At 56.2% G+C, this 24,924-nt stretch overlaps 1 protein-coding gene and 1 long non-coding RNA gene across 3 annotated transcripts; one reads left to right on the top strand and one right to left on the bottom strand.

The window, feature by feature from the left end:
* The first annotated feature begins 483 nt into the window (after positions 1–483).
* TAFA3 (TAFA chemokine like family member 3) lies at positions 484–14,956 on the top strand. 2 transcript variants are annotated; one of them, XM_027444900.3, is made up of 6 exons: positions 484–670; positions 6,591–6,675; positions 6,803–6,918; positions 12,715–12,864; positions 13,358–13,482; positions 14,653–14,956. In XM_027444900.3, the coding sequence occupies exons 3-6, from the start codon at positions 6,804–6,806 to the stop codon at positions 14,662–14,664; spliced, it is 402 nt and encodes a 133-aa protein (XP_027300701.1). In that variant the 5' UTR covers positions 484–670; positions 6,591–6,675; position 6,803; the 3' UTR covers positions 14,665–14,956. The 2 variants fall into 2 exon arrangements, with proteins under 2 accessions (XP_027300701.1, XP_027300702.3); XM_027444901.3 differs by lacking the exons at positions 484–670; positions 6,591–6,675; positions 6,803–6,918 and adding an exon at positions 12,195–12,542.
* A 260-nt stretch (positions 14,957–15,216) lies between these two features.
* Positions 15,217–24,257, bottom strand: LOC119713971 (uncharacterized). Its single transcript, XR_005261122.2, has 2 exons — positions 23,655–24,257; positions 15,217–18,290 (listed from the first exon to the last, which is right to left on the bottom strand). It is a non-coding gene; the product is annotated as an uncharacterized lncRNA (long non-coding RNA).
* Positions 24,258–24,924: the final 667 nt, after the last annotated feature.

Raw genomic sequence — 24,924 nt, 5'->3', positions numbered from 1 at the left:
GGGTCCAGTCTGAGAGCTGCTGTGGGGACACATCCATCCCCGCCCCGTTTCTCGGTCCCTCGTGCCAGGCGTGAGAGCGTCCTGCGGGGCTGGGCGCGGATCGGTGCCGCTTTTGGAGCTGTCAGCTCTGACAAAGCCGCGGCTTTGCTGGCATCACCGTGAAGCCGGGGTCCTGCTGTTTTTGGGGGGTGCTGCGGGAGGGGGCCCCGCTGTCTGTCCGTCCATCCGCCCGTCTGTCCGGTGCCGTGTTTCGGAGGGAGGGACGGGTGCGCGCTCAGGATGCTCTCCGCTCTCTGACTGATAGCACCGACCGACCGGGGCTAATAACGGGGGGGCGGGCACGAGCCTCTCCAGCACGGACGGGGCAGGGGGGGCTGGGGGGGAGCACCGGCATCTCCCACCGGTGCCGGTGCCGGTGGCGGGGTGGCGGCAGGCGGCGCTGCGCCCCTTCGCGCCGGCGCGGGCACCGGGGCCGCCCGGCTCCGCGCCCCGCCGCCCCCGCCGCGCCCAGCCCCGCCGCTCCGAGCCGAGCCGAGCCGAGCGCTGCCGCCGCCCGGCGATGCCAGCCGGCCCCCGGCCGAGCGGCCCCGGGAGGAGGCACTGACGGCGGAGCGCACGGACGGCGGCCATGGGCAGCGGCGGCCCCGGCCCGCACGGACGGCACCGGCAGGTACGTGCGGCACGGCCCGGTATGGCACGGTACGGCCCGGTATGGCACGGCCCGGTATGGGTATGGCACGGCCAGAAAGTTGGGGGCGAGCTGCGAGGGCGCCGCGGACCGGGACCGAGCGGCAGCGCCGTCGGGGACCCTCGCCCCTGCCCGCCGCGGAGGGTCCGGGATGCCCGGAGCGGGGCCGCCCCGTCGGGGCCGTCACCGGGGAGCCGGGCCGGGGAAGGCGGCGGTGCCGGGAGCCTTCCCCCGGGGCTGGCCGCGGGGGGCTCGGGCATCGGGCACCGACCGCGGGGCTCCGGAGGCGGTGGCCGCGTCCCGCGCAGCCCCAGCCGGCTGGGGGGGGGGGGGCTGGGGCCGGTCCCGCTCCGTGTCCCGGCGGTGCGGTGATTCTGCCGGACCCGCAGTTTGGGGAGACAAAGCGCTGCTTGGGAGCTGAGGGGTAACAACCGTGCTAAAACGCATCCTCCTCCTGGAAGGGGAACTCGAGACCGACCACTGCCTTCCCTGGGTGCCAGCTGCCCCTTGCAGCCAAAGCTTTGGGCAGCAGTGGATGGGATGCGGGCTTAGATCTTCCTCTGCTTTGTTTCTCGCTGGTACAATTCCTTCGGCAGGGGAGGATCTGCTTCTGGCTCCCTGCTGGCTTGGGGATGCTGGAGGGGAGCTCCTTGCACTGCTGGGGCTGCGAGGGCAGGCACCGTGCTCCGGGGGGGGGCACGGCTTGTGCCAGCCCCATCCCGGAGGCAGGCAGGAGCGGGTGCATGCTGCGGCACTGGGCAGGGAGAAGGAGCACTGCTGGACCAGCCGTGCCCTGCTCGTGCCATCCCCATCAGCACAGTGTGAGGCTGGGGGGCTGTCAGCCCCCTGGGACAGCCCGTGGCCGTGTGGGGTGGCCGTGCCCTGGGACAGCCCCACCGGTGCTGGGCACCCACACCCAGAACCCGCACGGGTGAGAAGTGGAGCCTGCCGGGGAAAGTTGAGCTGTCCAGTGCTCTGCCTTCCTCCGCTGACTTGGCTGCTGCTGACCTTGGGCTCCAACACCCCGATGCGTGGCCGTGCTCTGCCAGAGAGAGGTTCCTGGCACTGGATGAGGCCGAGGTTAGAGCTGTCAGCAGAGCTGACCTTCAGAGCGCCAGCAGCAGCTGGAGGATGGGACTCACGGAGCGAGGGGGCAGCCATCAGGCACGTGCTTGGGCTGAATTAAAGTTAAAAACTCTCCTGCTCACCTTGGCTGGGAAGGAAACGCTGCAGATGCTGGAGGAATGAGGAAGGAGCTGGGAATCAGCCAGCACAGAGGAGAGGAGGGGAGAGCACGCCTGTGGAAGGAGTGCTTTGTGCTCCTGTCAGCTCCCCTGCTGGGTTGGCGAGCACGCGCCTGGCGCTGCCCTCGTGGGCACAGCCTTGCCGGGTGCTGGGGCTGTGGGGCTGTGGGGACAGACCCTGCAGGTATACCCAGGGTAGGAGCTAAAGTGAGGGGTACGGAAGGGCTCAGCTCAGCCTGGAGCTCAAGGCGGGCATGCCAGCCCCCTCGTGCTTCCCCCAGCTCTGCAGCTGCAGCCTCAGTAGCTCCAACTTCCCACCCTTGCCTTTAATTAAGCATCATTAGTGCTGTGGAGGGAGTTCGGATGTAGCCTGTCTGCTGGCTGGCTCTGGTAACCCAAAGCTGTGGGTATGAAGGGTGCTGCCATTGTCGGGCTGTGTCCAGGGGTGGCAGCATCCTGCTTCCAGGGCCCCTGGCTGCGGTCAGGGCTTGCAGCTTGTCCCCAGGATGCTCAGCAGCAGAGGTCAGGGCCCGAACCTCACCGCCTGTGCAGGTCTGGCAGGACTGAATGTTTCCTCGCCTGCCTGGGACACAGGATTGTGCTGGTTTTCCCAGCCTTTGGTGAGGAGGGAGTTCGGACCTCTCTGCCAGAGCTGCCCTGCTGCTTCCCCCCCTTTTCATGGCTGAGAGCAGAGCCGTAACGGAGCCTGTGCCATGCCTTCCCGGGGGACCGTGGAGGTGTCGCGTCGCTTGTCAGGATCTTCTGATGAGGTGTCAGCTTCTCTGGAGACTGCAGCACCTCCACGCTGCCGTGATTTCTGCTGTGCAGCCGGCAGAGCTGCGCCCTGGGCCGAGGGGAGGGCAGCGCCTGTTAGTACGGAGCAGGGCTTGCTTATCCTGGCTCTTTGTCCTGTTCATAAAAGGGCTCTGGGCTCATCGCTTCCCTCAGTGTGCTGCTGTGCGCTCCTGGCTCCCATCTGTGAGGTGGCCTTCAGGGAAGTTCCAAAATAAAACTGCCCCCACCGACAGGCGGCGTGACAGCTCCTGCAGCGCTCACGGAAAGGTTTCTGCGCCTGCTGGACTCTGCGGAGGTTTCCTTTCCAGCCAGGGTGTGGGGCTGCCCAGGGCTCTGTGGAAGCAAAGCGCGCTCCTCTTCTGACGCCCAACAGAAACACCGAGGTGCCAAGGTGTGCTGAAACAGCAGGAGCACTAAAATAGCTTTAAAGAAACTGGAAATCTGTAGGTGTGCGCAAAGGTTGGTGGTGCTAGAGCCGCGGTGGGGAGTTCTTGGGTTAGCTGGCACAGAAACTGCCAGCCTCCCCCACCTTTGTGTTTCTTTTTTTGGGTGGAATTTTGCTAACTCCAATTATCCAGCTCACACGGACCTTGGCAAATAAGGCTCCAGACTCCCCAAACTCAGCGCGTAATTTGGCGTGACAGAGAGTCCCTCATTAGCACCACGGGGCGCCGGGCTGCGCTCCAGCGGAGCTGCGGATGGAGCAGCCCTGGCTGCAGGTCACGGCGTTACGCGCCGCTCTAATGAAGAGGCAGAAGAAATCTCCAGGTTCCACATCCTGCGACTTCTTAGAAGCGCTAGCAGTGCTTCAGTGCCGAGATCCCCGTGGCTGCTCATGATTAACTGCTGCGTAGTTCGCTGGCACTCCCTCCTACGTAGCTCTGCTCTGTATTTAACAAACGTGCTAAAAAATTAAAAGAGCTGTGTGAAGGGCTGCGGTGCGAGCCAGGCGGCAGCACTGTGATGCTCGGCAGGGCTGGGGCTCTGCTCGGCCCCAAAAGCTGGGGTGTGCCCCCTCCTCCTGCCCAGGCAGGGGGGCTCCTGCTCCCCTCGGTCTGCTCTGGCCTCATGTCCCTGGGGTGGAGGCGCCTGCACAAGGGGTGCCCGGTGCCCTCCGCAGCACCCAGTTTTGCCAGGCATCATGGACTGAGTGGGGCTGGCCCCACGGCGTGGTGCCAGGGGGTGTGGGAGCAGTGTGCCATGGGGGGGCGGTGGCCCCGTGCCCACATGGGAGGGACATGGACACACCTGGAGCTGCACTCAGTTCTGTCACACTGGCTGTGACCGAGATTTATCTTCCAAGAGGTTCAGGCACTTCCCAGTTCCTCCGGGTCCCAGCTTGGACTAGATAGGTAGAAAACAGCTAACCAAAAATGTTAATGAAAAATATCACAAAATCCCAAACAAAATGGAACAGAGCGGAGAACACCGATATTTTCAATCAAAATTAAGTGCTTTGACATGCCAGAACACCGCTCTTCATTTCAAAATGACATGCCAGGCTGAGAAATTTCAAGTCAGACCAAACATTTGTAGCTGCAGTCTCACGATGATGGAGGTTGATAACTGTCAAAATAGCAATTTCTGCAAAGCTGTGTTTTTCTAAGGGGAATTTGTGCGTGAGTGAGAGCATCGAGTGCCTGTGGCAGCGCGGGGCTGAGGAGCGGAGCCAGCTCCGGTGGCCGCGGGGCTGAGCCCCTGCTGCTGGGGCTCCCGGTGCCTCCGTGTCCCCGCGCTGCTCCCGGTGCTCCCCAGGCTGTGCCGCTGCCAGCGCTGTGCCTGCCGCCGTGGCTTCCCCACGAAGCATGGCGTGGATGGCGTGGGCTGCATTATTGATAAGTCCCTGTTTTATTTATGCTCCCTGGCTGTGGAGCACAGCGCAGCCTTCTGAGCTAAAGATAGTTCACGCTGCAAGCGCATCCCTGTCCTGCGCAGGGTGGAGGCGGGCAGCGTGCTTGTTTTTTGGCTCAGCTGGGAGATCCTTGGAGGCCCCACACACCCATGGGATGGCAGGGTGTGGAGGTACAGGATGGCACCGTGTCCCCGTGGCCGTGATGGTGCTGCCCGGCCTTGCCACCAGAGCAGCTTTTTGCTTTTTCATCAAGGAGCTGGTGCAGGCCTGGAGCTGGTGTCAATATTTACAAGATGGGCTGCAACAACTCCGGAGGGCCTGTCGCCGTGCAGAGCGCTGTGTGGAAATGCACGCTCTGAGGAAACCTCCCGCAGATCAGCTTCAGCTCACAGCCCTGCCGGAGGTTGTGCACAAGGCCGTCGGCCCGGCCTTGTCACAACAGGGGTTCTCACCCTCAAAGCCAGGCTCATTTGGCCAACGCAGTGGCTCGGGCCGGGCCCGTTTCCAGTCCCGCAGCCCCTCCAGGCCCCTGCTTGCCACTGCCTGGCCACCACCGGCTCGTCAGCAGCCACGTCTCTGGCAGCGCCGAGCGGCTCGTTAGCATTCAGCGCCTCTCCTGAGCTGCTCGGGGCAGGCCGCAAGCTGGGAATACCGAGCTGGGAGATAAGGGGGAGCGGGTCCAGTGGGATGGGGTGCAGTAAGGTGTCCGTCCTGGCCTGGCCCTGCAGCCCCCTGGGCACAGCCAGGTCCTGTCCATGCCGTGGGTGGCTCCCAGCCCCTGCCCTGCATCACTCCGGGTGCAGGGTGTGGGTCCCCTTTTCTAGCCCTAAATTTTTTTCTAGCCCCAAATGTGTCTTTACCATGATCACTCTTCTACTGGGAGAACATCAACATTTTTTTGTGACACTTTCTGATATGTTTTTTTTTCCCCAGCTAGGAAAATCAAAATGGAAAAATATTGTTTTAAATCAGCATTTTGGAATGAAATATTTTTCATTTCGAAATGTCAGTTTAAAAGAGACCGATTCATTTTGAAATGCTTCAAACAAGAAATGCCCTTTACCACCTCGAATCACTTTGTTTTGATTAAAAAAGTCAGTGTTTTCTGTTCTGGCACTTCATTATATGAGAATGTTTCACCATCCCAGCCTGGGCTGGAACAGACACCAATTTAGAAGATGGCTAGAAATTAAAGATTTCTTCTTCCAGCAGCCCTGGCTGGTCCTGATGCCCAGCAGGCTCCTGCAGGGCTGGGGCTGGGACATGATCCCAATCCCAATCCCAATCCCAATCCCAACCACGGGCCAAGGCCAGCGGGCTCCTTTGCCAGCTCCCAGCTGTTTCCAGTGCGCGGTGCTCTGGGAGAGGGGCAGCCCTGCCAGGAACCAGCATCTTGTCCCCTCGGAGCAGCCGGTCACACTGCGCTGCTCCGTGAGCATCCCTGGCAGAGCTGCACTGCTCCATCAGCGAGATAAGCAGGTGGGCACCAAGTGCCAGCCCTTATTTCGGGGGAGCAGGTGTGCTCGGAGATAAGGGTGCAGCTTTGTGCCTGTGCGCTCCTACAGATTTTGTGAGTGTGCTGCGGTCTGTCCGGTGGTCGGTCTGTCTGTCTGTCTGTCTGGTGGCACGTGCCCAGCCCGTGGGAGCCAAAACTTGGGTGTCCCCATAAGGGACCCCCCTGCTGGGAGGAGGAATGGCTCAGGGTTGATTTAGGCCACCTCTTCCCACATGCGCTCGGTGTGTGTTTGGTGTTTGTGCTCAGCATTAATAACGCAATGAGAGGAGTTTGCTCTCTCAGCAGTAAAACCACGGAACAACTCCTCTGAAGCAGGTGGAGTCACAACGGGGCCAGCAGCATCACGGGCTGAGTGACCGGGGACATCCCTCTGAGGGTGGGGGGCTCGTGGGCCCCTGCCCCAACGCCCCCCGTGCGTCGTGCCCTCCCTGGTGCCCGGCTGCACCCCATGGGGACCAGTATTGCACCACACGATGCTTCTCTCTCCCCTTCCAGATGCGCTGATGTCTGCCCCCTGCAAAGACCCCTTCTACCTGCGGCTGGCAGATGCACGGGTGTTAGCGTGAAGCCCCAGTAAGAGGTAAATATCTTCATCTTCACTGCTGCCGACGTGGCTTTTGCTGTCCTGTGGCCGTGCCCCCGCTGCCTGGCCCCTCTGCAGCCCCCCATCCTCTGCACGCCTCTCTCTCTTCTTGTTTTTTTGGTAGAATGAGTGAAAGAGACATCCAAAGCTTGAGCAAATGGGTTTTAGTGCTCACTCTCTGCCTTACCACGCTATGGGGAAGACTGACCCTGGCCTCCACCCACCACAGAAGCCATTCAGGTAGGGGAAGCGACGTCCATCCACACACAATGTGCTCCTGCGATGCTGTCTGGTGCCTGGTGGGTGCCACGTGGGGTCCGTGGGGGTGATGTGGCCCCGTGCAGCCCATACTGGGGTGGGAGGATGAGGTCCCCGGTCACGGCACCTCCCACGTGGCTGAGCCACTGCACACCAAGATCCTGGGGTCTGCGCATGCGGGGAGCTCCCGGCCCCGCTCCCGGGGCCATAAATCTGAGAGCTGGAGCCGTGCCCTGTAAGTGTCCAGCGTGGGTTATTTAAAAGCTGCTGTTCGGTGAGCCCAGCTGCTCTGTGGAGCTGGGAAGCAAAGCTCTTCGTGTCCGTATTTCCAGGTTATTACCTTATTAGATGGCATTCAAGGGTTAATTTGAAAATAGTTGTGCTGTTGCCTGACCCCACACCTAACCCTGTCCTATTTCTGTCGTTTTTCCCTGACAGTTAAAGCACTTCTAATCCTATAATCCCCATCCTCATTGCTTAAAACCAAAACGTATCTTCCAGAGTGACTCCATCAACCAGCTAGTCAGCAGTTACCTGCTTTGCCCTCATCCTAACCGCAGGTGCACGAAAAGATAAAATTCCTCGGTCACCTGTGGGATTACTCCTTGGCCCCAGCTCAGGACTCCCCAGGTGCTGGCAGGTGACCTGCAGGACCCAGGTGGGATCCTGCCTGCCCCAAAGTGGAGCCGTTACCAAAAACACTGCCCCTGTTACCAAAAACACTGCCCTGGCACATCGCCCTGGGGGTGTTTGCATCGGGAGCGACTCCGGAACCATGGCACAGGATGATGCCAGGCAGCTTTCCAGGAGCGCTGCTCCAGCCGTCCCAGTTTGCACAGGCTCTACAGGTGCCGTGCTCCCTTCCAGCAGAGCGAGAGCCTGGGCACGAGCCCTCAGCCCCAACGCCCAGCCCCGTTTCCCCGCAGCCAGGAGCGGCGTGCAGGGACGGCTGCTTCCTGGGGGAAAAGGCAGGCCTGGAATTAATAAAGCCGCGACTCACCGAGGTTTAAAAGTGCAAATGCCCGAGTGTATTTGTGGGGTGTGAATTATGCATAAATCTCTCTCTGTATGTGAGGAGACGACGCTTTTGTATTCATGTGTTCGCAGGCAGAGGGCTGGGGATTTTTCCCTCGCAAAGACTTATCCACAGCGGACCAAATCTTGTTCTTCTTAGTCAAGCAAATTCCAACCCACAGCAAAGAGGGCGTAATAGGAGCAAATACTTAAAAGTTTGACCTCGCTCTGTGTCTATGTATTAGCAAGGTTTCTGCCTGTACATCCTGCATTTCTGTCTACTGAAGGAATTTTGCGTGCTTGCTCTGACTGCTTCTTGCTTTCCTGGGCTGAGTTTCTGTCTGTTTGAAGCAGGAATTGTTAGGCTGCTTGTTGTGGTTCGTGGGATTCATTTCCCTCTTACCTGTCCTGTGTTTTTTCTTCATTTAGGTCAGTTTTTTTGGTAAAGGTTATGTTGGGAATGCACATTTATGAGGTTGCATTCTTAGTTGCAATGACATTTTTCTCCTGGGAAGCCCCCGTTGTGTTTCTGCACGTGGAGTTGGAGTGGCGGGGTGAGATGAGGCTGCTCCCCTGCACCCCGCAAACCCCAGGGTCAGAGATGCTGATGGATGGACAGAGGGATGGACACATCCAGTGCTTTTGGCCACGTGTAGTGTTGTGTTTAGTCACAGGTGTGGCACCTGAAAATGAAAAATTGCAGAAGGAAATATGCAATTGTGAAAATACAGCCACAGCTCAGAGCCTTCGAGCTCATGAATTTCTCGAAAGGAAAGAATGTGTGCAGAGCTTCTGTGTTAGCCTTTCAGGAAAACAATGCATTTTAAGCATCTGGCTTTGGAAATAAGGTCTGATCACTTATGTTCACCTCACACGTGGAGAATGCTAATGTGTGCTAATGTGTCAGAGCAGAGCAGTGTCCTGGTGTGTGTGGTTGCATTTAAATAGCCACGTGAACCATGCGCAGAGACTAACTCATTTGGAAATGGAAAAGGAGACTCCTCGGTGAAGAATGATTCACCAGCAATTTAATCCCACGTAAAACTTGGTGAGCTTTATGTGACGAGCAAGCCTCGCTGGTCTACACACAGCTCCCAGCGGTGGCCCCAGCACCTTCAGATAAGCCCCTTCATGCTGATAAGCACAGTGCCATTTTGCATTCCTTCACATTCATCACTTGATGCAGGGCAGAAGTAAGGACCCGGTCAGCTGGGACTAGCTTTCAGGAGATGAGGTTCTCTGAGTGAAAGGAGAGCTCCGATTTCTGATATCTTCAGAGATTTCCTGGCCAGCACATTGCTGCTTCGAGCGAGGACAGCAGCTAAGTGGCTTTTATTTGTGAGGTGCTTCTGCGAGCTTCCCTCTTGTATGGGGAGATGTTGGTTTCCCCCTCGTGCACAGCCTTTAAATCGAGCTGGGATGTTTTCCCGAGCCATCTTCTCTAGAAGCTGCAGCTGGTGCCCCTGCTGTGGGGGGAGATGCTGCGCGGTGGTGGCCGTGTCCCCCGGCTGCAGCGTGCCCATGCAAGCTGATTTCTCGTGTGTAAGCACAATTCCAGCTGCTCTCCACGCAGCCCGTGCATCTGTTTTCCTGTTTGCAGATTTGGATAAGCAGTTCCTGGGTGTGTGTGCACTTGCACGTGCCACGGAGGGGAGGGGAGTAGGATCTGAAGTTTTGATATGACGAGGTAGTAAAAAAAAAAATCTCAGCTGACGTGCAGTGATAATGAGCAATAAAAACAGGCCCGCTTCGCTCCAAAAGCCTTTTAAATAATGCATGCATCTAAGGCAGGAGTGATTTTTAAGCCTTTAATTATTTAGGGAATATTAGCGGTGGGGTTGTCGCCACGCAGGGCTGTCTGTGGGCACTCGGCCCCAGGCTGTGCCATCCGTGCACAGAGGGCACCGGGACCCCACTGCCTTCCTGGCCCCTGCCCAGTGCCCCCATGCCTCGCAGCCCTCCTGAGGGCATGCAGTGGTTTAAGGGCATTGCTCTGCCCTTCTGGACACCATGGGTTTGGGCTCTGCCCAGCGCTTACACTGCACTTGACTTCATTTTGCATCTTCCCACCAGCGAGCAGATATTTTACACCGAACATGTGGAGCGGTGCCCGCAGCTCGCGGAGACAAAGTGTGTCATTCCAGGTTGTGCCATAAAAAACATGTTCTGCCACTCACTTAAAGGTCAGCCAGAGTAGGACAGCATTTTTATTTTATTTTTACATGCAGGATTCAAAAGCCTTGTGCTTTTACAATGCCTTTATGGTTCTGTGAGATAAGAGATTCTTAAAGGGCTCCAGGGGGGGAGCAGCAGTTAAATGGGAGGGAGAAGCGTGCCAGCAGCTCTGGAGCTTGTCCCAGGCTCTCTGGGGTTTCCTGCACTTGGTGTTAAACACACCACCGGGCCTGCATTTTTCAGCCCTATCTGCTCCAAAGTTCCCTGCTGCTTGGCAAGAGAAGCCCTGCAGGGAGCCCGGGGGCAGCGGTCGCTCTCCTGTGCCCGTGCTCAAGCTCTCAGCGATTCCTTCGCACACCTTGCAGCCCCCACAAACCTCCACCTGCTCAGCGAGGGGTCCACAGGAGAGCAGTGAGCCCCTTGTGGCCCGTGTGGAGCTCAGGGAGCTGAGACGTGTCACGGTGCTGGGGGGCTCTGCCCTGCTCCCCTGGATGTCCCCCAGCTGCCCCGGGAGCGATCTCACCTGAGAGCATCTCCTGTCTGCCCGGGGATTTGCCTTCCCCAGCCCATGTGCTGGGGGGGAGGCAGGGGTGTTACGGGGTGTTACAGCAAGGGGGGTGGTGGAGGTGGCTGTGTCCGTCTGTCCGGGGGGAGCTCAGTGTCCGTGGGCTCCTGGACAGCCCCTGGTGTGCGGGGTGGGCTGCGGGTGCCGCGCTGCGGCCAGGCAGCCGCGGTGCTGCTGGAGAGACTGGCTTCCCTTTATCTCCCCGCTGCACCTTTTTGAGGAAATTAAAAGGGTTTTGGCTTGTTAGTGAACTCCTATTGAATGGCTGTAATGAGCGATTTCTCAGTTCTGCCCAGCTCTCCCGCTGCTGAGCCTTTTCAAATTAGCTGAAAACAAGAGGCTGGGAGCTGCGCAGGAGGGGCAGAGGGGTCGGGGACAAGCTGTGGTAACGAAGCTCTGCAGGGAGGGAGGCTGCAAAAAAAGTCAAGCCTCTAAACACGTGCAAGCACCCAAGTTGGAGGGTAAAAAATGCTGGGTTTGGGCTGGGGGACGTGGGTTATGGTGTGCAGGGCAGTGAGAGACTGCGTGGGGCTGCCCAGGGCATGGAGGGAGTGTGGGGTCAGGCAGCCAGACCCAGGCACCTCTGCTCATCCCTCAGTGCCTGGAAAATCCCATTCACCATAAAAACAAAGCAAAGCGTGGTCACGTTTATTCCGTAATGGGTTGCTTTCCTTTTCACTTTCAGCAAAGTCTATCATTTCTGCATACACAGAGTGGAAATCGTCATTAAAACTGAATTATGATGGCATTTAAAAGGGAGGATAAAATGTATGGCCAGAGATGCTATTACAGAATACTTCCAGGATAGGTAATTGTGTAATTATTATGGGCAGAAATGAAAGTGATGGTTCATTAAAAGAAAATGACCATGAAATAACAATAAATAAAGGCAAATAATTGCACAGGCTGCCTTGCCCGCCTGCCGGTGGGCGCAGGGTGTGTGGGTGTGCAGGTCCTGGCCGGGGGCTCTGTGGCACAGCCGGGCTCAGCCAGCACCCCCGGGGGCTGCACTTGGGTCGTGTTCACAGCAGGAGGTGAGATCTGCGGGCAGAGGGGCTTCCCCAAGCCCCCCGCCCTGCCGGGGGCTCCCTGGGGCTCCCCATGCCCTGGGAGGTGGCAGGGGACGAGCTCCTGTCCCCAAGCCGAGGGCGGGCAGCCAGGAGGGCGATGTGACCCGTGCTTGCAGGGGGTGGCACGGTGCAGGGACGTGGCCTCCTTGTCCCCCTGGCTGCTTGTAGCACGGGGGTGTCTGGGGGCGCAGCTCTGAGCCCGCTCCTCCGCTGCTCATTAACCAGGGCCTGCCGGGATCACTCGCGCTCAGGTCATGGGAACAAAGCCTATCCAGCCCCGTTTGGCTAATTTGTATTGTGCTTGTGTGGGCCATTACCCGGTGAAATTCATTGATTTGCGATGCTAACTAGCTTCTAAACCCAGATCCCAGAGGTGATAAGCCAGCACATCAGTTTTCTTTCTTCCTTAATATTTTAATGGCACGGGGAAGGGGGGAGCAGCAGAACAGCCCGTGTTTCTGATGAACAGCGTGACATTTCTGTGTCGCTGCAGGCTGCAAGCACAGACCTGGCTCTCCCTCCTCCATCCCAAGGGTGGTGCATGGCAGCGAGGCAGGGCCTTGTGTTCAGCTGTGGGGCTGGGGGTGGTGTTCCTCTGCTGGAACCCAAGGCGACACCGCGCGCCATCCCCCCTTGTAGCAAAGCCTGCAGCTCGTTATCGGCCCCAGTTAATTAATGCGCTCGTTTGTTTCAATAAGGCTTTTGGCTGGGCCATGCAAAACAGCTCCTCATTTTGCTTGGTGGGATGGGAGTGGGAGCTGTAGGACTGGGAGCTCATACGGGTGGGCTGGGGAGCTGCGGCACCAAAACCTGCACCTGCAGCAGCCCTGGGGAGCCCCCCCCGGGGTCTAGGCAGCCGTGTCCATGGCCAGGATCTGCCATCCCTCGGTCGTGGCACGTGTCGGGGGGCCGTGGCCGTATCCCCCTGTGATGTGGCTGTTTCCCCTCCTGCAGTGCACATCGAGCCCGGCACCTGCGAGGTCATCGCGGCTCACAGGTGCTGCAATAAGAACAAGATCGAGGAGCGCTCCCAGACAGTGAAGTGCTCCTGCTTCCCGGGGCAGGTGGCGGGGACGACACGAGCGGCCCCATCCTGTGTGGATGGTGAGTACCATGGCCAGCAGCACCTTCCTGGTAGCGGGGGGCTTCTGCCTGCTTCAACCTGTCCCGGGACCGACTCGGTCCCACCGCCTGCTGCAGTGAAGCAGAGGGCACAGGGAGGTGTTTTGGGGGGACATTCCCCTGGCCCAGCTGTGGTTGCAGGGAATGGGGCTGCTTCCCCTGCTCATTTGGGAATGAGGACAGGGCTCTGATATTTTGCCTCTTGGGGACAGTGATAGCCAGTGCGATGCTTCGAAGGCAGCTGGACCAAAAGCAGCCCCCATTAGGAGGGGCAGAGCCGTGCAGAGCCAGCCCAGTGGCACAGACGCCAAACTGTCCATCCCCAAAGGATGCGGCTCCTGCATGGCCTGACCCACACGGGGCCTGGACCTGCTGGCTGTGCTGTGTGGGGCCGTGTGTCCCATGGCACCCCCAAACCATCCCCCCCACGCAGTGAGCCCAAACCAGGCCGCGCTGACGGCCCCTCTCGTGCCAGCCTCCATCGTGCTGCAGAAGTGGTGGTGCCAGATGGAGCCCTGCCTCGACGGGGAGGAGTGCAAGGTCCTGCCCGACCTCTCAGGCTGGAGCTGCAGCAGCGGCAACAAAGTGAAGACGACCAAGGTACGTCCGTGCCCAGGGGCAGCCCCGTGGCCATCTCCCAAAACACCCGGGGAAGCATCCCTGGAGCTGGCGGGGGGACGGGGCCGCATGTCTCCTGGGTGCGGGCACACCAAGGCCCACAGAGGGACAGGGCGAGCTCACCCATAGTGGTAACCCCGTGTCGGTCCTGTCGCTTTGCCCATCCAAAACCCCTCGGGTGCGTGGCTCAGCCCCAGAGGCCATGTGGAGGCTCCTGGCCCCGAGCCCCTGGGGCTGGGGCTGCTCCGCGTGGCCCCCCGTCCGCCTGCACGCCCCGTCTGCGGCAGTCAGCTGTGACAGGGAGCTACATGATTATTATTTTCATGGCTTGCTGAATGCCCCAAAGAACAAGGTATAATTAAAATTTTATCAAACTCATTAGTAATTACACACATGTCATGGTTAATCAGTTGCATAATTTTGTAATCATTGTTCGTATAGTCGAGTGTAATTATTCCTTATGCTTTAGCTTTTCTCACCCCACATCCCCTGCTGTAAAATTATCGTATTAAAAAAGTGATGTGGGAGTTTTTTTTCATTATTGCTATTATTTTGGAGCACAAAAGGCACTTTCCTGCTCAAGTGTTTTTGTGGATGTCTGAGAAGGTTGCTCTGGCCTGGGCACCTTTGACTGACCAGTAATTGCAGCGTGACTTTTAGCTCTTTGTCTTTTCCCCTTCTTTGTACTATTTATTTGTTTTTCTCAGCTGCTAACTGAGCCCGAAGCCTGCCTGTGCAGACAGACCCCAAAGTGGGAGCTGTCACCAGAGCAAGGGGCTCGCAAATAGTTCAGGAGCTGAACTTTGGAACAACCACCCTGTCAAATGCAAAGAGCAATTCGCATTTGCACCCGCTGAGGCTGCTCACGTAATTCCTGCATCCACCATCAGCTGGTGCGTTAGGTCAACTGCCCACTGCCAACAAATTGACCATTCCCATTAGCAAAGACAACACCAAAAAAAACAGTTCTTCAGGAAAAATGTTTCAGACATGAAAAGAAAGGGGCACATGTCCCCCATGGGTAATCTGCTGCTGGGGGAGGTGGGACGTGGCCGCTGGAGACCCCATCACAGACCTTGCTCTTGGTGTCACCGAGGTGCCGCGAGGCAGCCAGGGGTTGGCACCAGCCCGACATGTCCCCTCTGCCCACAGGTCACCCGATAGCACCCCTGTGGGGGTCCCCGCTGCATCGCCCGTGCCGTGCCCAGGGGCGGCGTGCTGTGGTGCTCCCGTCCTGCGTCCCGTGCCGCCGTCGGACCATGCCAGGTACGGGTTTGGAGCAACTGCTGCCACCCAGCTTCCCGTCCGGCTGCAAGAATGGGGCCCGAAGGCAGCTGCAAGACTCCTGCTGCTCCACGGCCCCCTTCTCCCCCATGGACGTGCTCACCGACCAAGGAATGGGCTCATTCTCCCATCCTCTTAAATAAAATGCTCCGATCATGTAAGAGCTGTTGATGGTTACAAAGACGAACAACGGTCCCCCAAACCGGGCTTTAATCTCAGCTAAAATAGCAAAAATCATTGCTGCAGGAGTCACAGGAGTTACCCCATCTCCAGGATCCCAAATCAGGGTCACCACCAGGAGCTCAGAGGCTGGTGGCAGCACGGTGCTGGCCCTGCAGCCCCGGCGTGGCTGGCACCATCCAACACCTCCGGCACCAGAGATGGTAAAAGTGTTTCCGTGGAGCATGCTGCTGGTTTTTCCTTCCTCTGTAATTGCATTAATCAGGCTGCCAGTTTAATATCAGTTCCCCCAGTGCACGTCCCAGGCACCAAATTACTGCTCATGTCCGCAATCAGTCCCAGAAGGAAGGGAGGGGGATCCCCTCCTGCCTGCAGGGCCAGTCGCACCGGCCGTGGCGCAGAGCTGTCCAGAGCCCAGCCCGAGCCAGGCGTCGTTGTATTGATCCAACCCAACGATATGTGCACCCTGCTCGGCCTCCAGGACACGCCGTGTCCCCGGCCCTGCAGCTGGGGGGCACCGGGGACCCCGTGGTGCCGCTGCCGGGCTGGCCACGGGGGCGTTTCGGTGACGGGGCACGCCGTACCTGCTGCAGACGCGATGTAAATACCAGACTGTGGAAATAATTAAATTCATTTTAATCTCCGCAAAAGAGCTTTTCATTCCAAGGCAGAAGGGGCTGCAGGAGCATTTTTCTCACCACCCACGGGAAAGGTTTGGGGGGGTCCAGGGGCTCTGGCCTCACCTCGCTGTTCTCCCTGGTGCCAGCTCCGAGCCTGGTGCTGCCTGGGGTCCGCACGGCACCGCTTCGAGCTGTGGTCCCTTCTGCTGAGCACGGGTGGCATCGCCGGGGGCAGCCTGAGCCTTGTGGGGACGCAGAGCCCTGTTCTTGGCCCCGTGGGGCTCCCCGCGTTATGCCAGGGCGAGCAGAGGTCAGTGCCAGCGTTTTGTGTGACGGACGCGGTGCCTTGAGGCCGAGAAACACAGCGTTGTTAGCGGCTCAGACACTTAGAAGTGATTTTTACTGTCACCAGACCAGAGATGTTCATGCACCAGTTTCCCCACACACCAGATTGCTTTGCTGGGCTTTTCAGTCCTTTATGTTTTTAAAGTACGCAGGATCTAGGCTTTCTTTCAATTCCTTCAATGAGAGGCAAGAAGGAAGAATGTGTTTTGAATGAGAGTAGGGATTTTAATTCTGTGGAGGCCGATCTGTAAATCAAAGGTAAGGGAAAGATCCCTCAGGTCTGTTGTTTATGTTTGTATTGTCCAGCAGAGGTTTCCTCACAGGATAAATTCATCTCGCCTTTGCCCCATTGCCTTGGATTTGCAAGGGGGCCACAGAAGACAGAAACTGCAGGAGCGGTGCCTTTGCAGGTCCCCTGCTGGTTCGGGGCTGGTCACAGCTCGCACTGTGCTGCCTGGGGCTGGGGGCTCACCCCCAAACCCCCCTGTGCACTGTGGGGTGCAGAGCTGGGCTGCGGCTGGTCCCCGAGGCACCGCATCCTCCTGGAGCCACCTGGCTGCCACAGCCCCAGCCAGCCTCATTACTCATGCAGCTGCCTAATCCTCTGGCTCAATAAAATCTTTGGGCTGTGACTTACGCTCTCTAATTGCACGTTGCATTAAGGAGGAATACTCTTCCACGTAGCCGACCCGCAGCGGAACAGTTTGGGCTGTGCACAGCGGGCTGCTTCTCATCCCAATTGCGCTGGTTTTGGGATGAGTTCTCCTGTGCCTCCCCATTTCAGCACACCAGGATCTGACCAGAGCCGACCCCTCTGCTCCCGCTCCGGTGTCACAGCCAGGACGTGCTGCCAGCACCACGGGAACATTTGTTCTGCTACAAGCCCTGCGTGATTCCTCTGTTACCAGCAAAGGGCTCGCGTGTTTTGTCAGCAGCTTCTGCTGATGTTCGTGGCGCTGCCTGGAGTGTGCTGAGGGGCAGCCGGGCGATGCTGGGGCATGGGCGAGCGCTGCAGGAGCAGGACACGGCAGCTCCTGGAGGAGGGACACGCAGCGGAGCCTCCATCCCTGCAGAAACGGAGCTGAGAGGATGCAGGAACAACGCCAGCAGCTTTGTGTGCCCCCAGATGCAGAGCCACACCTGGGACATCTCGTCTGCTAAAAACAGCAAAGGGAGGGTGGAAAAAAAAATAAAAAATAAAAAAAATCAGAATAACCAGCAAGAGGTTCCCGGTGTCCTGGGCAGCCGACACCATTGGGGGACGGGGAGCAGCTGGTTTGTGTCCCTCTGTGCTTTCAGGCTCGATCCAGCTGGCTGGAAAATGGCATTTCATCACTGTCCTCAGCATCTGTGGGTGCAGAGGGGCTTCTTCTGACTGCTCCTCGCTCTGCCCTTTGCAGCTGCTAATGGAGCTGGAAGTTTTAATTGATTCTCCTCCTCCGGTCAGGCACTGACTTCACTGTCTGCACAAGCACAGAGCGTGCCCTCGGGTCTGCTCCCGATGTTTCCCTGGCATTATTATTCCTTGCTGCAGTTACTGCTGCCAAGGCTTTTAGGACTAGTCTGAGTGCCAGTGAATTCTGGTCAGGGACATTTAAGCAGAGAGATGCCAGAAGTGCATGAGCACGGAGCAGGCCTGGAAGGCAGCAGCAGGCAGAGGCTCGCTGAAGCCGTGGAGCTCGTTAGACCCCGTGCAAAGCCCCATTGAGTGCAGGTCCTGCAGCCCTGTGGGTGCTGGCGAGCATCACGGCTGCAGTGTGCATGAGCTGCAAAGGGTGTGCAAATTGGGCTGCCCTCCAAGCAGATCTCCAGTGCATTGGCTCCATTTTGAAGGCAGCTCTTCAGCCACAAATGAGCTGCACCTGGAAATGCCCACATGCCGGTCCCCAGCCAGACCTGCAGCTGTTCCCTATTAGTTCAAACGATCTCTGGGCTCTAGGGCTGCTGAGCGCTGGTTTAATGCCTGCCTCACTCCAATATTGAAAGCAGCCCACGTGAGGGAAAGAAAAATGTCTGTTCTGGCCAGCAGAGGCTAATGAGCTCATAGCAATCCTAAAACGATGAGCATTAAGGTCTCCAGGACTGGCTTTGCTGAGCACATCCCGCACCCCATCCCCGCTGCCCCGGGGTGGTGTCCCTGTCCCCCCTCCCCAGGTCAGGCTGGATTTGTACAGCCCCCACCTGGAGGCTGCCCCCTGCCCAAAGCCCCCTCTGCCAAATGCTCGGTGGGAGGCTGTTATTTGTAACAACAAACACAACTTCCCTCCGTCAGCTGCTGGAAGCATCCCTGCTTGGCTAAGCGTAATTGCAGTGGGCCCGTACCGGTGAGGATCCACTCTGCACAAGCACCGAGCGTGACACCTACATGGATACAGGAACGTTTTATTGCCCACGTAATAGCCACCCGTAGCACTGATTTTTCACTTACTGCAATACGTGGTTTAGGGAATAAATAGCCCCTTGGTGTCTCTGCTGAGTGCTGACCTTGCCTGTTGGGTACCACTGTCAAAGCAAAGTATACAAATACTGAAAATCACCAGCTCCCCTCCTGACAGGTGAATGCCTCCCAGAAGGAGCTGCAGCAGCTCTTCCATCTCCCTGCTCTCAGGGAGGGTCCCAGGAGCAGCAGCACAGCCAAACCCAAGCTGAGCGTGGCCTTACCACGCAGCGTGTGAGACACCGGGGGGGTTTGTGCTGCTGAGGTCTGTAAGTCACCAGAGGGGCCGTTAGTCGCTGGAACCCATCTCAGTTAAGGTGCTTTCAATATCATCTCCCTGGGTATTATAATTATGCCCCATTCAATTAGTCTTCAGGGAAAGAAAAAAAAAATATAGCCCTTTGTATTAAGGTTTGGCGGAGAATTATTAGAGGGTGAATTAAAAGACTAGGATCCCGTTTTACTTCACAATAATAAAGGCATAATGTATAAAATACCAAAAATTACAAGCTGATTAAATTTAGAGCTGTGCTAGGTGGTGAAATGAAAGGTAAAATGAGACCCTTAGAGCAGCTACGACGTGCAGTACGAGGGGGTGTATTATCTGAGAAATAAGATGGAAACATAATTAACCATCCAGCATTACGCTGAGAGATGGAAAATTGAAATGGGAGAAAAAATTAGGTGAAATTGCAGAGCAGGCTCATTTATTTCGGCTTTATAAATCAGCTCTACCTGTCAGCAGCAGCGCGGGGCTGCTCGGAGCAGGAGCTGTCCGAGGGATGCCGCGGCGGGGAGCTCGTGGCGGGGGCACCTCTCTCTCCTTCAGCCCCTGGTGAGTGATGGCTGAGGCTGCTCTGTGCCCAGCCAGGGCCTGTCCCCTTCCCAAAATTGGTTTGCTTTCCCCCAAGTTTTGCTGCTGTTGCCACCCTTGTTACTCCTGCCAGCATCACTCCCTCCGTCACCTCTCCAAAGACTTGCCTTCGGTGGCCTCTTGCAACGATGAGTTCAACAGCCCAATTTAGGGCTGGAGGAACATTTTCTTTTACTGCCTTTAAATTTCTTCCTTTCAGACTTAATTGGATCTCTTTTCCTTGTAGCAGGAAGAGAGAAGTAACCTCTGCCACCTCCATCCCACTGCTGCCATTCAGTTTGCTCCTGCCTGGCCACTTGGTTTATTGCTGCTTTTACAATGGATTCAAACGAGGACAAGAAAAAGTTTTGTCTTTTCCAGAAGCCACAAGATTTTTGCTAGAATCACAGCAGCTACAGAGAAGATTCGCCATGCAGCTCCAGTGCCGTGTTTAGGAATGCAGGAAACCAGCCGGCGTATCAGACCCGGAGCAGTGCGCCTCGTCCTGCTGCCAGGGGAAGGCACCCACAGCGGCGTCGGCACTGGTGCGTGTTTGCACGTGTACCTGAGGCTTCATATTTTAAATAGCTTCAAGTTTGCTAGCATCTCTTGCTAAGAAACTGGGTACATTTTTCCCTCTGTTGTGCCCAGGAGCAGGCGCAGCCCTGTCGGAGCGAGGCCGTGCCTGGGCAAGGCAGAGGCAGCCCCAGCCCCGCTCCTGGCACAGCCCTGCTGCAGGCACCCTCCTCTCACCCATGCTGCGACTTAGTAAAAGTGCAACTGCCCAGTGTTTGCTCTGGTTAATAAACTCTGATGGCGTTGTTTGAAGCATGAGATGGCTCTGCCAAAAAAAATGCAGCCTCATGTTTTATTCAAACGTGCATTTGTGGGGATGTTCTTAAGGGAGAGAATAAAATATTAATTTGGATGTTACGGGGTAATAAAAGCGGAGCCAGGGCACAGCCCACGCTGCCGGCACAGACCCTCTCCAGCTCTGGATTGCCCAGCACGTTTGGAAGTGCCGGCAGCTCTGCCACCCCCAGGCCAAATGCGTGCAGGGCTGGGGAGGGCTGCACGGGCACCAGCTCGCTCTGGGCAGACTATTTACTGACGGGATCAGGGATTAAAGTATATTCTCATTTCTATAAAGTGATTTCTAACCTTGTTTTCCTGCTGGGAAGGCTGCAGTGGCTGGAGGAGAAACGGCACCGCTGGCTTGTGCAAAGCAGCAAGGGAGATTGCAATTTAATTTGAGCATTTCCCAGCTTGTTGTTAATCTCCCGATTTACTGCTGGTATTTGATTTCTGTAGCATTACTTCATGATAAAGGGATTAGCCAGGACCATAGGTCTGGTCTTTGATGCTCATCTGCTGGGGATTACTGAGAAATTTTGTAGTTAGTTAATGGGTCAAATAAGTAAAAAATGAAAATATGTGTATAATTTTGTTGACATTTGCAGGACCACATTAAATCCGTGATCTAGCACTTGCTCTCCTGGCCCATTTGGCATCCCCTGCCCCCATCTCATGGGGTCCTGATCCTTTACCTCCATGTCCAGAGCCCCAGAGCCATAAAGCAAGAGCTGCTCTGCTGAAAGCATCTCTGGCTGCCTGGCTGCTGCTCTGGCACGCTCCTGCCTGCGGGGCCAGAGCCACTGAAAGATGCTCCTGGGAGAAGTGGTCTTTGCCAAGCACGGAGGAGAATCTCCCTTCTCCGGCAGAAGGGTTTTTCCAGTTTTAATCCAGGCCAGCAGCCTGGGCAGCCACCGGGCACGATGCCCCTACCTGGAAGGGCAAGCACACAGCCACGGTCCTGCTGAGCCTCCAGAAGTGTTTCATGAGCAGGGAGACACAGAATTGATTCATTGGTAGCAGGGTGAGCTGCACAGAGCCAGCACCGAGTGATGATCCAATTAAACACTCGTCGATGCTTTCGTATTAGTGGGCGCTAAGTCAATCAATTATTTAAATAGCACGGGAACGATGTCCTGTGATAATTAAAGGGGCTGAAATCATGTTGCGTTAACAACAATAATAAATATTATGGATACTCAGTTCTTTTAAAAAAATAAATGATTTCCTGAGATCTGAAATCGTTCCAGGAGTTGCAAGGCTGAGGGGATATGAATATGGATCAGCGGGATTATTACACATACCAGCACCAAGGGACAAAATTAGAGAGTGTTTAAAATTCTCTGCAAAGACAAAATGTAGAATCTGAAAACTTTTGCAATCATTTATAATAATGAAATTTTGATTAGAAAGCCAGAATCATGCATAAATTACTGCACCAGCCTTCAGGGCCAAACAACAGCACAGGCGCAGTGGGTGCGGAGGACACGCTCTGGCTGGGGCCGGCACGTGCAGGGGAAGGAAGCCTTCTCCGGGTATTTTCTGCTCTTCCATAGCAGAGAAAACAGTATATAAATTATTTAAACAGGCAGAAGATAATTAACACTAATCAATCTGGATTCTGCCCAGGTTATAGCTCTGCAAGAGCATTAATCTTACTAATTACTTAATATCACTAACACAGATTTCAGTGAGTTCAACAATGCATTCAGTGAATTCAGCTTTGAGTAATAGATGTAAAGTGATTGATTTTGCATTGAAAAGCCCCTCGGTACCGCAAATCTGACCATTTTATTAATCAAATTATCACTTTTAGGTCATCCAGGAAGGAGCAGCTCAGTCTTGCAGGGAAATATTTCATTACACTGATGGGTTATTCCTGCATTGCATTAGAGACTGTTATTTCAAGAACATAAAGAAGAAATTAGACCAAATTAACAATATCTCTGATGACTTAGATTACAGGGTGAGCACTGAGGTTAAAAGCATCGGTCTGACCCATGAAATCTGAGCTCACATCTCGCTCCGTGGTGCATCCAGAGGGTTTGGGCAGGGGCTGCCAGGCACGTGGGCCAGCAGCACGACCCCTCGGCAGCGCTGCCCCAGATGCCGTTGGCGGTGCCTGTCCTTGCACACAACACCCAGCATGTGCCAGGCTTTAGTTGGTGCCATCTGGCCTGAAAGAGGCTTCTGAGCAATTGAGGTCATTGCGGATATTTACAGCCCCGGCGGGCCCTGATGGCTGCCGAGCAGGCAGAGGCACCGCGAGCTGCGAGGCTCGAGGGTTTTTGTGCCAGCTCTGCCCTGCACCCCTCGCATATGGCACAGGCAGCAGGACAAGGAGCTGCACCCACCCTGCTCGCCCCCTCCTGATACCTGCCCGTGACAGCGAGGGGTGTTTGGGGCAGGTCATGGTGTTGCCCTCCGCAATCCGGTGGGTTGGGAGCACGGGGACCCGGTGCGCCCCGGGCTGTGTCAGCGCCTCCCACCCCCAGCTGCTGTCTCCGAAGCCACCAGGCAGCGCAGTCTGTTACGTTTCAGCCTTTCCGCTGTGCAAGGCACAGAAACCAAGAGAAATGAAAAGGTGAGAATGCATTATTGATTAATTACTTAGTCATCTCCTGGCTGTTATTGAGCACGGCTGTGACTTTGACAAATTGCTCCTCAATTCTTGTGACTGATGTGCGATTTGAATAACGCAGTTTTACGAGGCTCCTGTTAGAGGGTGACGTGCAGTGTGAGCCGGTGTCTTGCAAAAGGCGACGGTGTCATGTTCCAGTAATTGATGGCATTTGCAAGTGGTTAGCCAAAAAATAATTAAGCAGTGTGATATTTTGTTTGAAAGGGACTTTGGGTTAATTAGTTGAGCTGAAGCTGAGATATCAGCTTTTTATTGTCATATTGACAAGCGAGCTGCTGCCATCGCCACACGGTGTGGGACCAAAGACTGGGCCAGGGGACACCGGTTCTGTCCCCGAGGTTCCCTCAGGACAGCCAGCTCTCTGCAGGCTGAAGCTGTAACCACGGAAGGCACCGTGCGGCCGTGCCATCCGGCTGATGTTGGGCTTTGGCTCCCCGCCTTCCCTTTGGACCAAGGACCTCGCACAGCAGAGCACAGGAGGCACACGCAGCACAAACCTGCATTTTCTAAAAGGAAACACAGTAAAAATCCTTTGCAGGAAATTGGAAGTTTAACCACCTGTGGATGCTGTGCCTGGTGGCCCTCACCCTCAGCGCTGGTCATTTTATCTTTAAATCCCGAGCAGTCAGTAGGGAAGAGCAGGACAGCAGGGCCCAGCTTGGCCAGGCTGTCTCCAACAAACAGCATCTGGGAGAGCAGGGAACGTTCGGTGCTGCAATAGGCCATTCCCATAGACCAGAAGGCAAGTGGCCTCATAAAGAAGGATTTCACACTATTTAAACAATAAAACCCCTGCTGGCTGCCTGGGGAAAAGAGCATTTACCACAAAAAAACTGCGATTTGAAAATAGTCACTGCCAGCACTGTCCCAGTAAAGGCTCGTAGCAGGGGGAGAAGCCATATGAGCCAGTACAATAAAAGCCACTTCGTGGAAATTAATTACCTGTCTGAAGTCCATCACAGTCAAGTGTCCGCTAACACTGACAGCCATCTGGGTGCACCAGGAGAGCCGCACAGAGGAACAGGCTGGGGGCACGGAGGGTGCTGAGCACTGGCCCCCAGCCCCACCACCCCGAGCAGGGACAGGACCGGGTGCCGGGAGGTGGGTGCCATGAGGTGGGTGCCGTGGTTGTGGCCCCCCAGAGCTGCTGCCCGGGCTCCTGGGAACCTCCACCACCCGTACCCCAGCCGGCGGCTCTGCCGATCGCTGCGCAGTAATCAATAACTTGCTGTTTAAACAAACTGCCTTTCTGTTCCACTTAGAGTCATTTCCCTCGTGTTTCACTCGGCGCTCCAGCCCCAATTTTACATGTTTAGCAAACTGTGCTCCTTGCTGCTTGTGCTAATCACCGGGCTGCCAGCAGCACGCCTGTGTGGAAGCGCGCTCTGATGTGAGCTATTTCTGTGAGCCTGACTCACTTTTGTTAGCGCCTTCTTCATTTGAGACCCTGTCTGGAGAATTGCCATCCCAGAGCTCTCTGCCTGGAGTGAGCAATTATTGACAGTACACAGGGAGAGGAGAGTTTTAAAGGTGCCAAGCCTCGTAATGAATATTTTAACTGCTTTGCTGGACTAAATTCAGCTTTCACGACACAGACTGGAACCAGTGGCCCGGTACCAAATGAGAACAGGCATGGAGCATACCCAAAACCGTAACATCCCAACAGTGCATTTTTAAAGAAAGCTGTGCTTCAGCAGGACAAGCTGTGCCATCGGATTGCCACCCATGCCTGGCTTCCAGGCACGCTGCTGCCAGGGCTGCCTCCCACAGCCTGGGGCTCGGCAGCGTGCTGCCAGATGTCGGAGTGAAAGGAGAACAAGGAAACCTTCCCCTGACAGCATAAGTCACTGTTATTTGGGGTGGGGCCGTGAGGCTTGGAGTCAGGTTTCCCCCTCTATTAATCAGTATTTGTGTTGGTTTTAATTAGTTTTGATTGCAGCTTACAAATGTAAATGCATCTCCCATGACATCTCCCTCACCTCCTGGGAATACGAAATGAGTGCTCAGCGTAGCGGCATCTGTGAATTATGCACAAGAAAAACAAACAGAAAAGCTCCTTGTACACCCAAACTGCTGCTGGCAACCGCCTTCCCTTGTGTGTGGGGATGAGCGTGCCATGGCCCCCAGCTGCATTTTCACCAGCCCCACAGGCACGAGGAGCACGAGGACACCAAGCCCCAGTGGCTGCACCAGGCACTGGGTGCTGGAGGAA

This window comes from Anas platyrhynchos, chromosome 27 (genome assembly GCF_047663525.1).
Source record: "Anas platyrhynchos isolate ZD024472 breed Pekin duck chromosome 27, IASCAAS_PekinDuck_T2T, whole genome shotgun sequence".
NCBI lineage: Eukaryota > Metazoa > Chordata > Aves > Anseriformes > Anatidae > Anas > Anas platyrhynchos.
The sequence above is the reverse complement of the archived record's forward strand: the minus strand, read 5'-3'. Positions and strand labels throughout refer to the sequence as shown.